General features: G+C 53.6%; 1 protein-coding gene across 1 annotated transcript in view; it reads left to right on the forward strand.

The window, feature by feature from the left end:
- Positions 1-15,103, forward strand: part of MYO18B (myosin XVIIIB) — a 225,302-nt gene that overhangs the window by 185,495 nt on the left and 24,704 nt on the right. The window contains exon 40 of the mRNA XM_036013630.1: positions 7,171-7,301. Within this exon, the coding sequence (XP_035869523.1) occupies positions 7,171-7,301 (131 nt within the window). The remainder of the gene's footprint in view (positions 1-7,170; positions 7,302-15,103) is intronic.

The raw sequence follows: 15,103 nt of genomic DNA on the forward strand, positions 1-15,103 counted from the left end.
GATACAGGCTCCTTGGAGGCATTGCACCGATTCCTTCTGGATTCAACAAGAAAGCCTCAGGTCCTTAGACTTCATTTCCTGAGAAAAGAGGCTAGCCTCAGTATGCAGTATCTGCAGGCTCCATAGTTTCAGTCTTTACTCAGAAAAAAGGAAATGGGGGTGTTCGTTATGTGTCAAGCATGTGCTCCCTGTGGTAGGTATACCAGATGTATGCAGCTTTACATTATTTCCTCTGTCCCTTGCAACAACCTGCAGCCGGAGAATAATTCTGTCATTTTAACAGATGAGGAGCTGGAAATAAGAAAGGATTAGTAACGCTTCAGAATTCACACAGGTGCTTCAGGGTTCATCTTGTTCTAAAGACACTGCTTCTCCAGCTGCTTCCACGTGGTTAGTTGGCATTTCTCCTTCCCCACCTACCAGGTCTCTCCCTAAGTGTTGCCGGCTGCAGCTTCCTTTAATTCCGTAGAACACTTGCCAGTTTTCAAGGACATATCCACCCCCCTCAAAGACTAACACGTGTCTTCTTTGAGAGCTCGGGAGGATTGAGATCAGTGAAAGAGTGGCAGAGCTGAGAGATCCTGTTGATGCTGGTAAATGGAGCAGAGGGCAGCCCTGGATGCTGGCCCCAGATTGCCTGGGCCCGTGCAGTGATCGATTGGACATGCCTGCCATGGGTGAAAAAAGGGCAGGAGGAATCAGGTATTTACTCATGCTTTGGAAATGGGCAGGCCAGAGCTTCCATCCGCCACTTTCTAGCTGGGTGACTTTGGAATCTTTGACAAGTCTCTCTGTGTGTATTACGACATCATAAAAATAGACTGAAAACAATGAACTTGCAGGGTAAATATGAAGAAGGAAGAACGGGCCTTGGAGGAAGAAGACCACCTTTTCCCCCGTTCCTCCTTCTGCTGGAGGTTGGGCTCACTTTCCGTCTCAAACAAGGCAATCGGATGCATACTTTTAGGGTTTCTAATGGGTACCTCAACTCTTCCCTTTCCCCAAATGAGGCTGAACACTGCCTGCTAATGCTCCCTTCGTTGCTAACAGGGCCTTGAGCTCCGACCAGGACATAATTCACCAGGCTCTCACGTTTCCCTGCAGCCTCATTTCTCCCAGGCAAGTGGCTTTTGGACAATTGGAATGAAACAATGGCCATTCCTCCTAATCTTTCTTTGGAGACACAGGTATCCTTGGGTGAAGCAGGAGCAACTAGAGGCAAAGGGGGGAAGTGCTGTGGGCTGGGTTCCCGGGACCTGGATCCAACTCTGGGTCGGCATGTTTTAGTTACACAACCTCTCTGGGACTCAGCCTGCTCATCTGTAGAATGGGGTCAGTGAGGCTACCGAGGATGCCCTAAGAGGCAGGGAGCAGGTACGTGGACCAGGGCACTGTTCCTGGGAGCATCAGAGAGAAATGAACTCTTAGATTTGTTAACGTTCTGAAAATAACAGTCATTCACATTCCTGGCAGACTATCTGGAGAAGTATAAAAAAGGAAAGTAAAAGTCACCGATATCTCAACACACAGAGGCAACCGCCCGCTAACACGCTGCTGTAATGGTCTCAAAACACCCTTTACGTGTTTATGGAGCACTCGGTTCTGAGGCTCCTTACACAGAATTGCATGCGACACGGTGTTTTAAACATTTAGCAGAGTGCTTGCACATGGGAGAAATATAAATAAATATACTCACTTATTAATTAATTCAAGACATTTATTAAGCATGTGTCAGAGTAGGAATATTTGTGCATATCTATATAGAGAGAGGTGCATATGCCTTCATACATATATACGTATAATACTATGTGAGTGTAATTCTTTTTATTTTGCACCAGGCTCTGTATCATGAAGTTCCTATTTGTCTTTACTGCACCAAAAAATAAATAAATAAATAACAAGATGGCCCTGGCTGGTGTAACTCAGTGGACTGAGTGCCGGCCTATGAACCAAAAGGTCACCAGTTCGATTCCCAGTCAGGGCACATGCCTGGGTTGGGGGCCCGGTTCCTCAGTAGGGGGCACGAGAGAGGCAACCACACATGGATGTTTCTCTCTTTCTCCTTCCTTTTCTCTCTCTCTAGAAATAAATAATTAATTTAAAAAATAACAAGATGAATTTTCATCGTGTTTTGGGGGTGTTTTGACATCCTCTACTCTATAATATAAACCTGTCAAATTAACTGTGGGAGGTCTTGGTGGAGCTGGGGGTGACCTTGAAAGGCCGGAGAGGCAGCCTCCAGGGGTTCAGAAGCTGACGGGAAATGCTGCACATTTGCAGACAGGAGAGGGGCTCTGAGGATGGAGCGGCCCTGGGCAGAGGAAACAAACAACAGTTTTAAGTATTAGCCTCTAATTGAACATCACAAGAGGAGATGATGCTAATTGCTGCCACTAATTATCGTATGAACTGCTCCCTGCCCTGGCAGCCCTATGCGACACGCTCCAGGGGGAGCGACTCGAGGGTTCAACATGGTTAGTAATTCTCCTAAGTGCTGCTGGGAGGCTGGTAAGTACACACACTGCCTATTATTGCACTTATCTCCCTGTGCACTTGGTGCATACGGTGTGTGCACTAGTGAATGTGCAATGCCCTTACCCCTCCTTCACTCACCGCTTAGAGTCACACAGCAACACCATTCCTTCAACCCCAAAACATGCGCTGAGCACCTCCTATGTCCTGGACACCGAAACATTGCGATGGCAATGACAATACAGATCGACGAGGTCCCTGCAAGACTGTAAGCTCCATGGAAGCTAGGGCTTTGTCTCTCTGCGTCACCTGAGCCACGATCAGTGCTGGCACCTAGTAGGTGCTCAATAAATGATCATTAAATCAGTGTATGAATGGATGAGTGGTTTAGACAGTCCCTGATGTACAATGATTTGGCATATGACTTTTGAACTTCGTGATGGCATGACAATGATATGCATCCAGTAGAAACTGCACTTTGAATTTCAAATTTTGATCTTTTTCTGGACTAGCAACAGGCAACCTGTGGTCCCATTCTCTCGTGATGCTAGGCAGCCGCAGCTGCCAGTCAGCCACGTGACCCCGGGGGTGACCAACGACCCTCTGTGGTGTGTGTGTCGCGGGTGATGTTCTGGGATTGTGTTTTGTGTTTTGCAATCCCTCATGTCTGCCAAGAGCCCCTCTGTGCCTTCTGCTTCTGGAGGGAAGAGGAAGGCAATGACACCTGCACCCCCACTTACGATGGGGTTACTGATAACGTAAGTGTGGTGAGCGCGTTTAAGGAGGGCCAGGCCCAGCTGTGCTGCTCGGCAGGTTAGGTGTGTCAGATGCATTTCGACGTATACTATGTCCCACTGGTGATGGGTTTCTCAGGCTGCAGCCCCATCTAAAGTTGAAGAGCATCTGTATATGAATATATACAATGAATGTATAACATGTATTAGTATGTTGTGTTTCCATAATAGTGTACGTATCACTGTCTGTAGCTATAGATCAATGTGGGCATATGGTATCTTTATTAGTAGGCTTCTGCTGTATATACCTTACTATCTAAATGGTCAGATCCTGATTCCTCCCTACCTGCCCCAGGCCTACACCCGGCTGTAAACACAACCCCATTTGCATGTATCCGTCCTGACGCAGTCCTGAGCTTTGTGAGTCAGAGGTTGTGGCAGGTGGAAGAAACCAGGTGCCTGGCCTTCAGGGGGTGCCTCCCTGCACCCCCTTCTTCTGAGCACCCCTCTGTGTCACTCGTGGGCTCTTTGGACCGGGCCCTGCTTTGTCTGCCCCAGGGACACCAGAGCCCCGAGTCCATTTCGCCAGATGACGTGGTCTCTGCAGGCAGCAGACTCTATTTGGTTTTCGAGTTGAAGCAGGAGAGGTTTGCTGATTGCCGATTACACAGCCTCTGAATTTCCCCACCCCGTCTCCTTGGGGTGTTCCCGCTGAGCCTGATGCGAGGCCCCTGGCAGACAGAGGACGGGACTCAGAGTGTAAAGGGGGCTTGGTGGGGGTGCGAGGTCATGCCGGTCCCCTGGACCCCGTCCTTGGTCCATGTACCCTCATCTGCGGATGGTCTCCTTGCTCTCCGAGCTCCTCCCTCTGTCTAGCGGACCCTCCTCTACACCGCCCTGCTCTCCACCCACGTCTCCCCTCCTCAGGACACTGACGGAATCAGCTTTGCAGCCAGAGTCCTGCATTCCAGTCTCCTCATTGGCTGCGTGACCTTGGCAAAGCTCCTTGGTGACGTGGGGACACCCACCCAGTTGCTCCGCATTCTCCTCTGATATTTAAATGACAGCAATGCCACTGTTGGCCGAGCCTTTCCTGTCTGCCAAGTGTGAAGGGGGCTCCGACCGCCCGCGTGTGTCCACGGGGTTCAGAGGACTCGCGTAACTCGCTGAAGGTCACGCAGCCCGTGAGCCAGGCATCTCGGCTCCAGAGACTACCTTGGCTTTCATGATCATTTGGGTTTGACCCACCTCAGGTCTGCTTTCCTCCGCCCTCCCTGCCCTGTTTAGTCCCAGCCCAGGGCCACCCATCCCTGACACAACACTGCACTGTCCCTGTCCTTCGCCCACCAGGAAGCTCTTTGGAGTGGGGACTTCAGGTCCTAGGGGCTCCCTCCATGTGACCTTGACCCAGGCATCATTCACCAGGCACAGCTGGGAGGGGTTCCCTGTGCTCTGTTCTCACCTCTCAGCACCAGTGGCCTAAAGAGAATGCCCATCTCAGCATTGGGGTCTCGCAGCTGCGTGACCTCAGACACTCATTTGCTGCTCTGGCCCTCAGTTTCCTCGCCTCTAAAACGAACACTCACCCTAAGTGGCCCGGACATGGACTTCAGATAGCACCACTGTGTCCTACAAAGGCACAGGGCCCCGTCTCCTGGGGAAGGGGGCCACTGCCCAGTGACCTTGGCGTCCTGGCCCACTGGGAAGGGGTCGAGCTTGAGTGAGTAGCTGCCCCTATAGCTGCTGGGACTTTGTCCCCAGCCACCTCCCTGGGTGTTTTTATGAGCCCATGTGCTAGCGTCCTAGGGCAAGCACCCCCTCGCCACCCTGGGACATGTGCTGCTTCCTCAGAGGCCCTGCTGGCCTCCCACCTGGGGCCCTGCCTCAGGTGCCTGCTGCCTTGTCAGCACAAGGTGGGGACCTCACAACTGGCAGTTTCAGGCATCTGCTGTGCACTGCCGGCCCCTCACCACAGCACCCCTGCCTCTCTCCACGCCACACCCACTCCCCTTTGGAACCGTGGCCCCCCCCCATCCCAGCTTTACGGAGTGAGCACGGTTCACTGTTTCAGCCTGGCTCTGTTGGAAAAGCCAGGCTCACAGTGTGGTAAGCAGACAAGCCAGTGTCCGAGGAGAACTGGGGGTGTCCCTTGAACGAGGAGCAGCCCCGACTTTCACTGGGCACGCACCCACAGCCCTAGAAAGATCAAGAAACCGGGAGATAGGCGGAGCAGGGTGCACGGCCCTTCTCTGCTCTGGCCTGCCCTGACCGACTTTGCCGGCCTCGGTTTCCTCACCTGCAAACGAAAGGAAAACGATCCCAGGCCCAGAGAGGGGCTGCGAACTGTTCGAGGACACACTGCTAGTCAGTGAGACGAGGAGCTGAGAACTACACATATACCCAATGCCGGGTCCTTACGTTTCCACCTCTCTACTCTCTGATTGGTTGAGATAGACGGGTATGTGTGTGTGGTCCTTAAAGCAACAGCTCATAAGTAAACTTGACATAATTAGAACGACTTACAAGAAAAAGTCTTCTCCCTAAACCCTCTTCACCCCCGCCTACCGATATTCTCAGCCCTCGCTGTTCGCTGTTCGCAGAGAGGTGGGCAGCAATATTCCCCTGCTCCGCGCTGCTTCCTTAACACTGTTTCACAGAAGCATTCCATGCTGCCCTCCGTCCTCATTTCTGATGTCAATGTCTGCCCAGTGGCCTCACAGTGACACGCTGTGATGTCCCTCACCGTTCCTAATCATTGGGTGACGAGGCGGCGGTCAGCCTCTCCGTGTCATCAGATGGCACTGCCCTGAGCGCCCTCAGGCATGGAGCCTGGCTCTGCCGTTTCCTTCCTTCCTTCCCGGTAGAACTAATTTCCAGAAGGTGCGTTTCCAGGTTTGACGGAGGGTTTCTCCGCCTGGGCACAGTTGACATTTGGGCCAGGTCATTCTCCGAGGTGGGGACTGGCCTGGGCACTGCAGGACGCTGGGCGACACCCCTGGCCTCTTCACAGCAACCCCCCAAGTTGTGACAGCCAAGAGCATCTCTGCATATTGCCCAGCGTCCCCGGGGCGCACTCACCCTCAGCTGGCGGTCACTGCGGTCAGGGATAGGGGTGTGGGACGTGTTGCAGGGGGAAGTCAGCGCTTTGCCAGGACCCGAACAACATCTGATGAGGGCGGTGTCAGCCAGGGAAGAGAGGGGCGAGCAAGAAGAGAGTCGGATGCACCAGCCAGTTCCGGCACCGCCATTAAGCTTCTTCCACTCTGGGCCTCAGTTTCCCATCTGTGAAATGGGAGCAGGAAGAGTGACCCATTTGCAGGCTCGTGAGGAGGGAGTGAGGTCAGGCGCGGGAAGCGCTGAGCACAGCGCTGGGCTCAGAAAACTCTCAGTAAACGTGGGTGCTGCTGGCCTCCTCTGGCAGGAGCCCCGCTGGGCCTGCCATCTTTGCCTTTGCTGCCTCGGAGGATGGAAAGCTGGGGTTTGTGGGTGGAGGTGGCAGAAAGGGAACCATTCTTGTTCTGCCCTCCCCGCCCCCACCACTGCAGACCCATCCAGGGGCACAGGCTCCGCTTCGGGAAATGCCCTCTGTGACAGGGCCGGAAAACTTTAATCAGTTCGTGCGTTTACTCCTCTGTCCTAGGTGCACCAGGGGCTCACTCTGCACCAGGCAGGCTGGTGGTGTGGGTTCAGCGTGGCTGTGGGTCGCACAGCCTGGGTTCAGACCCCACAGCGTGGGTGAGTGAGCTCTGTCCGTGCGCCATCCCCCGGGGGCTCTCATGCATCCATTTTCCCTATAAGATTCAGAGCATTAGTCGGAGGGTCTGTTAAGCCCACCTGAAGAGAGAGGCTGGCATGGGCCAGGCACCCACCAGGTTAATAGGTGCTCGGTGAACACGAGGATGACCCCCATGGGTGGCTGGGGTCCTGCCCGAGGCTGACGCGTGCTCGTGGTCTGTGTCTCCAGGAGAAGTACGTGGAGGAGCTAGCCACCGTGAGACAGACCCTGCAGACGGACCTGGAGACGTCCATCCGGAGGATCGCCGACCTGCAGGCGGCCTTGGAGGAGGTGGCGTCCAGCGACAGTGACACAGAGAGGTAACCCGCAGTGGGCCCACGGGGACTGGGTGCAGTAGGTGGGCTGCACTCTGCAGGGAGCTGTGGCCTTCTGTGGCCGGAGCTCCCACTCGGGTCTGGGGCTGCCCTTGCTGGGAGACCCCGGTGTGTTCGGGGCGGGAGGTATCTGGCCGGCTCGGGTGAGGAGGCAGGTGCCATCTTGCCCAGCGGACCGAGCCTTTGGGAGTGAGGCAGTCTGGGGGAGGGGCTGGAAGGGGACTGCATTGTGTGATCTTGGGCAAGTTACATGTCTACCCTGGGCCTAATTCCCTCCTCCGTAAAGTGGACAGGATACTGTTGAACAAACCACATCAAATTGCCGAGATTTGGCCATTTTTGACCTACAGACTGGACGTTTTATATATTCAACCCACGACCTACCCTCAGAGGGTTGCTGGTGAGAGAGGTAAATGAGCGAATAGGCGAACGTCACTTAGAACAGCGCCTGGGGCGTGTAAGTGCTGTACGATTGTAAGCCACGTTTGTGCAGAGCAACAAGACATCGTACAAAGGCAACGAGTAATCCGAGGATGCCAGATTCGACGGCTAGTGATGGGCGGGGCCACTGAACGTCAAGGTCAGGGTTTCTCTCCTTCCGCGGGAGGCGGGCTGCTTCTCACCACCTTCGCTCAAGTCTCCAGCTGCCCGGGGCCCTGGGTGGGCCACTTAGCTGGAAGGAGTCTGAAGTGTCCTGGAAGGGACACTGCAGAGCTGTTCCCCAGAGCTGCCTTTGTGGCCTCGGCGTGGCATTTCTCTGGAAATGACAGCTGCCTGTCTGACCACGGCGTCACTGGCCCTGTCCCAGGCTCTGCGGCGAAGCCCAGGCAGCGGGAGAGACGTGTGCTTTGCACTGCTTTGATGAGGAGCAGGGTACCTTAGCCTAGCTTTCAGGTGTGGTCCCCTCCCTACAGCAGCCAGCCCCCCACCCCTGTGCATGCCTGTGCGGGCTACGTCGGCAACCAGCCTGGCCCCTCCTGGTCTTCTTCTCAGGGGTCAGGGATGGTTCATGCTGCAGCCAGAACCATCGAGGATTAGACCACGGAGTACAGCCCTCTTCATTTGCATGTTCGAATCCTGGCTTCAGATAAGTTCAAGGTCACACAGCAGATTAGCATCATACACTGAGTTAGAACCCAGCGCTGCTCTGTTTCCCACCCAGACCTTTGGCGGCCACACGCCTCTTCATCACTAGGGTGCCTGCAGGGGCCGGCAGCTGACCCGGTGGGAGATGTGGGCAGAGACCGGCAGTGAGGGAAACAGGAAGAGTTGCGTGTGCCCTGTGGCCGGTCCCAGTGGGAAGAACCGGGGCGTCTGCAGCAGAGCTGGCCACACCTAGTCACGAAAAAAGCCTGGAGGGAACCCCGCCCACCCTCTGATCCCAAGGGGGCAGGCATCATTGGTGACCTAAGTGTTCGTTTTCTGCAAGCTCCTTTCTATTCTCTAAAATGTCTGCAGTGAACTTGCACACACACCCGCTCCTAGCTCTCCCGGCACCCTCTTTAGGAGATTTTGCTCACCCAGGTGGTATGCTCTACACAGCTGATTGTAGCGTGGGAACTCAGTCTTCCCTTGACGCAGGCCTGGGAGGGCCGTACGCTGTTCAGAGGCACGTGACCTCCAACTCTCCCACGACGGTGTTCGTGCTCAGCATCGTTGTAGCAGAGACCCAGTGGCTTCCAAACCTCCTGTTCTTGACTCTAAGGCGAGGGCTGCGTCTAAAGAACCTGCAGTTCCTGCAAAGATGGCTTCCGTGCACATTCTGAGCATTTCCGCCACTCCCTGCTAATTTGTACGGCTGCCAAATTGCCGGTGAGATGGCAAACACCGATGTCGCAGCCGCTCCCAGCTTGTGATTACACAGAGGGGTGTCCTGTCCGCCGCCCCCTCCTCCAGTTTTATTAGTGTCGTGACAGAACCGACGTCTGTAATTACAAACCCCCATTGCTCATATTACGCACTCAGCGCTTGGACTAGTTTTTCTATTAATAGAAATGCTGGAGCTTTTGCATCCGTTATAAAGGGAATTGATAGCTGCGTATACCACTGTTTGATTTTTTTTTTTTTTTTGCCAATGAGCAAAACTTTTGAACCAGCTTCACTTGCATAATAAGAGATTCTTTTTTTGAACCAACAATGGAAGTTAGAAAAATGACAACGTTGGAAAGGGGAAAAGAGGGACCGTGCTCAGGGGTGCGGGCGCAGGCTGGGCAGAAGGTGTGACAGGAAGCAGGAGCGGAGTCTCGCCTGGACACTGAGATCAGAGAAACGAAAGCTCTGGAAATGAGTCCTCTCTTGCTGTGCCAAGCGTCTATTGTACCTTGTCCAACGTATATCCGTTTATGTTGGCTAAAGTTAGGCTGAAGTGGGACAAGCGGAAATCCCTGGGCCCAACCAAAGATTGCAGCTGCCCTCAATTCTGAGTCAGTGGGCCCAGGCTCTGGCCAGGCTGTAAAGGCTCCTGCTGTGTAGTCGGACAGGCTCCGGAGCTGCCCAGCTCTCTGTGAGCCCGAGCAAGGTAGTGAGAGAGAAGCGTGTCTCCTCTCCTCTCCTTCCACCCCACCTCCCGCCTCTTTCTCCTGCCCTCTCTCTGCCTTTCTTCCTCTTGAAATGGCTCACAGGAGCCCATTGGATCCCCCTGTTCCTTAGTGTGCCCCAGAACCCCAGGCAGAGTCACCTACATAATTACTGTGCCCGTTGTGAAATAAAAATATGAGCCTTCTTATTCCAGATTCATGCAGAATTTGGAGACAATGACAGTGGAGCATGAAGCCAAGCACAGGCCCTTCTGGGCAAGGGCAAGGGCCTGGGGAGCCAGCCCTGACCCCACGTGACTCTAAGCAGCATTTCTTAATTCTCATTGGGCCGTGGTCCTAGCTCCCTGCCCTGTAACTCGGACTTAAAATTTGCAAGGAGCGTAGATTTCAATAATAGCATAGGGATGAGAGAGAACTGGGAAAACATTGCCCACAAAGAAGTCTGAACACATTTCGGGGAATTGTACAAACCGTGTTCTCCAGTCATGGCGCCATTAAAATGATGATGGAGGATAGAAGAGAGAACTATGCGTTGCTAGGATGCAGAGCCACCGTCCGGAGCAGAGCTCCCACCGCCCACCTGTGCTATTCCCCAGCAGCCCGGCAATTCCATATTGCATGCTCCTCTCCATTGTCTTGTTACCTGTGATGAGAGCTTTGGATGGGAGCCGGAGGGACTGGTCCGTGGCACTCCCCCAAACTGAGCTCTCAATTAGGATTCAAACCCACCCTGGAGAGAGAGGGAGAGACAGAGGTGCTTCAGCTGGAGGTGAGGTTCTTTGAGAGACTTGTTCAAATTATAAAAAGTCACATTTCCCCATGTTGGGAATTAGATCCGAGTGTAACAGGCCTCCCAGGCTGGAAACTCAGCTACGTGCTCAGAAAGCCAGGCGAGCTGTGCGGCAGCATTTAAATGCGTGCTGTCCTGCTCCAGAGGGCCGCGCGCTACCTTCGAACTGTGGTGCCTACCTTCTTGGATTAACGGAGAGATGCTTTAAGCCATTACCCCAGGCCTGGAGCGCGCTCATTAGTCATGGAGGGCGGGACACGTCAGCTGACAGGCAGCCCCATCCATCCCGGCCCAGTGTCTGCAGCTGCTCTGTCTGTCTCCTTGGCTGGTGGTTTGGGGTGGGGTGAAGGGAGTGCGGAGAAGTCAGTGGATGACCTCTGACTGCAGGGCCAGCTGAGAGTATATTTATTCCAGGTGGCCCGATCCGAGAGGAGCATTCTAGCAAGAGTCCTCTCTTGCTGTTTTAAGTTCAGTTCTCTATTTTCCAACACATATCCTTTTCACTTGGCTAAAATGAGGCTGCAGTGGGACAAGTAGGAATAACTGGGTCTAACCAAAGATCGCAGCTGCCATCCAGAGCGTAATTTCTTGTTAGTTTATTCGTGGGTGCGGGCTCTGGCCAGACCACAAAGGTTGCTGCTACTTAGTGGCGCAGGCTACGGAGCTGCCCACTTCTCTCTTCCTACAGTTCTCGTGCATTCTCATTTGCTCTCCCCTTTTTGAGTAATTAGCATCCTCCAGAACTGGGGAAAGGCTTAAAGAACTTCTCCATTATTCCAAATAGGTCGATGTCCGATGTCACATTCCACATTAAACACAGGACCCTGGTTTAAGATAGCTCATGTTTACATGAGGCCACAGAGCCCACCTGGCTTGCTAAGCGTCTCCGTAGCTTGGACCATCTGGGCACTCAGCTCGTGGGCTTTGCAGGGAGTGAGAGCTCCAGCCACCGCCTCCTCTGGCAACACAGGAAATAAGTGACAATTCTGCTAACAGGCCGTCTTTCCTCAGGACTGTGTGCCAGGCTATGCCACCTACCTGCCTTGCATGTATTATTCTCATGACAAATCTCTGAGGTTGGTACCGTTAGCACCTCCAGTTTATAATGACGAACGGGAGCTGAGAAAAGTCAGGAACCCAGCCCCAGCACACACAGCAAGGGACGGGGCTGTGATCTGACTTGCAGGCTGACTCTGTCACCCACAGGCCGCGTGATCAAGTGCTGCCGACCTGTCAGACCCTCCCCTTCTTCCCCCTTTCTCTTGTCAAGGCCTCTCCTCTGCCAGGTAACTGGCCCGTCATTCTGGCAAACCCGTGTCTGTCGCTCTGATGTGGGCCCGCTGTGTTCACGCATTATTTCCCAGGCCGTGCTTGTATTCAGACGGGAGGTGTCTGGCAAAGACTCACCCTGAAGGAATATGGCAGAAGACATTTAATTAATTGTTTTGCTCATCAGCAATCCTGTGCCCAGTAATGCCTAGTATAAGGTATTTGTTAAAAACCACATGCGCCAAGGTAGGAGAAAGAGTCACTGAGTAAACATGTCAGGAGATGAAGGTTCTGGTTTTGGCTGCACCGCCAAGTCTATCAGGACCATGGACAGGTCCGTGCCCCCCTCCCCCCCACCTTCCTGGGCCTCAGCCTGCCCACTCAAAAGATTCATGTCATCCTCATCATTATCACCATTGTCTTTGCCATCATCATCATCATCATCATCATCGCAGAGCACCTTCTGTGTTAAGACATCCGGGGCTATAGCAGGGAGCAGGCAAACTCGGACCGGCACCTGGAGCTGGTCCCGAGACTCCTTCTTCATATGGTGAAAGGGTCAGTAGGCCTCAAACTCCCTCCTTTAAGGAGAACCCTCTTTGTTACACCAAAGCAAACTTCTACAGAAGATTCTAGCTTAGGATGGATGGCGGCTGTCCTCTCTGATGGGCGTGAGGGAGGAAGGTTTGAGGCTGAGCGCCCATCCCAGGCCCCTCTCCCTGGCCCCTCGGTGGCCCCTGGGAGAACTCCCGGAGCACCAGGGCTCACTGGACCACGGTGCACACACTGAAGTCCCTGCCACCGTCCATGATCGCTGACTCGTAAAAACTCGACCTGGTGGTGATTCCTCCCGATCTGGCTTGTGCTTCTCAGAATCCGGCAGAACGAATCATCTCTTGCCTCTGCCGAAAACCCTCCTCCCACTCCCCCCTCCCCTCCCCCCCCCAAAACCATCACTCTGAACCACTTCAGGGTAAAGGTGCTAGTTGCTTCCAGCATGTTCTCACAGCACCAGTGTGTGATGAGGTTTCTGGAAGCCTTTCCTAACCCAGCCTCTTTATTTTAAACATCCTCTGCTTTTGTTGAGACGTTCCCAAAGGGCAGGCAAATCTGCAGTCCCCGCTGGACACCGCCTTTGGTCTGGGCGGTGCTTCGCCTTGGCTGGACGGACAGACTGCCCGGCAAGCCTCGACTTCCACCTCAGAGGTTCTGTGCAGATTCAGGGATACGGGTCCGCAGGCGGGTGCAACCAGCGCACAGATACTGTGAAAACCTAGGGCTGTTTCAGTAGGCATCCCTACCCGTCTCTTTCTGTCCCTGCTCGTGGCTGGTTCTTTTTCCAGAGTCCTGGGCTCAGGTTGGGCTAATGATGATTGCTGATAATCTCACGTCCTTACAAGATGGCCTCCTTAGATGCTCCACCATTTTTCCCCCCACATTGTGATAAAGGATATAACTGATCTTAATGGTGCAGCGATATGTCATGTCTGCTGCCTTCTTGCTTGTCATGGAAACTATTGTCTGGAAACCCCAGTTCTTCCTGTTATAGCAGAAACAGGTACTGAAATGAGCTCTTTTCACAGAGCCTGGCGGGAACCAGAAGGCACACCTCAAATGAGCCAAACGAGGAAGCTGAATGAAGGGACTGTTCATTGAGATAATGGGCACAGTGCTGAGAAAAGGATGCCTAAGGAATGGTGCAGCCCCTGGGGCTAGCCACTCCAGGGGGCAATTACCTCCGCCGGAACCCAGAGGGAGAGAGGGCAGGGGAGGTGGCCAGAGAGAGACAGAGAGAGAGAGAGAGAGAGGAATTGCTGTGGGGAGAAATCCAAGAGAATAAATACTCAACCCTCCCTCTCTTCTCTCTGTCCCTCCCACTGTTATTATTTGAGTTCCCCATTGGCTGAGTCCACAGGGCAGGGAGCCCCGGATGTGGCTGTAAAGGTGCAGGTCAGCTTCCTGGGCACGTGGCAGGGTGGAGTGGATGTGGAGGAGTAAGGAGAAGACAGTTACAACAGGACATCTAGAAGTTATGGGTCTCCAGTCTGGACGAGAAGGAGCCCTTGCAGCAAGGGGTGAATTTAAACACTGGGACTCCCCCCGACCATAGGGCTCATACTCATGGGGTCGGCTGGGGTGAACAGTGGTCCCAAATTACCAGAAGCATGTGCCATCAGTAGTTATTTTGTGCTGTCAAGACTCCCCTGGGCCCGGGTTCAATTAAAGATTGATATTTAGTCTAATTTCGTCTGTGAGGAAGTATGTGCCCGGCTGTCCAGCAGAGAGAGAGACCTCGCTTCCTGCAGAATTCAAGGTGAGCTGCTTCAGGGTTATGGAGATACTGGGGTGCCCAGGCACCCACTAGAACCTGTGGCCACAGCCTCTTTTACTCCTGAGTCATGGAATTCTGGGGTGGGAAATGGGTGTGAAGCCCCCACGCCCATTGTTGTGGCCCAGGTGCCACCCCCACTGCAGCCAGTGTTGGCCGGTCTTCCCTGCGGGGGCACGAGAAACCCTGTTCTGTGTATAACTCGCCCTCTCTGTTTCTCAGAGGAATGCCACGCTGTTGATCTCTGTGGCTTGGGCCCTAGGACCTTCGGTTCTTTTCAGCTTTCTATGAACATTTCAGAAGATGTAGCTCCATTTGCTCAAATCCCTCTGCTTTCAAGGGGCCCCACCCACCAAATTCTTAGCTCAGCTAGAATCCTGAGGACTCTGAGCTAAGCTGGAATTAGCTTAGCCCCGGGTCTGTGAACTGGTAGTGAAGGGGGTGTCCATGCCTGAGCTCTAGAGACAATACTGTGAGCCCTCAGATATTATACCAAAGTGCAAGTCAGTGTGGTGCATTGGGTGAGATGGAAGTTCTTTCTCTTCTTCATAAAAGATGTTCACAAAAGGCCTAGAACCTGCTCCGGGACCCAAGTGCATCCCCTCCCTTGCATATAATTTTCAAGGCATTTAAGCTGGACACACCTCAGCTCATTGGTCCACACTCCTCATTTCACTAGTGGAGTCACTGAAATCTGAGCAGGGAAGACAGTAGGCCGAGGCCACACAGCATGGCCACTGGGACTTAGTCACCTTTGCTCTCAGTCGGGCACTTCCTGCAGCCCGGGGCCAGCAGCGCTGTGGAAAACACTCAGGTTACTTGCTGGATTAGAGTTGGGTCTGTTCACATTGACCACTTTAGT

This window comes from Phyllostomus discolor, chromosome 13 (assembly GCF_004126475.2).
Source record: "Phyllostomus discolor isolate MPI-MPIP mPhyDis1 chromosome 13, mPhyDis1.pri.v3, whole genome shotgun sequence".
Classification (NCBI taxonomy): domain Eukaryota; kingdom Metazoa; phylum Chordata; class Mammalia; order Chiroptera; family Phyllostomidae; genus Phyllostomus; species Phyllostomus discolor.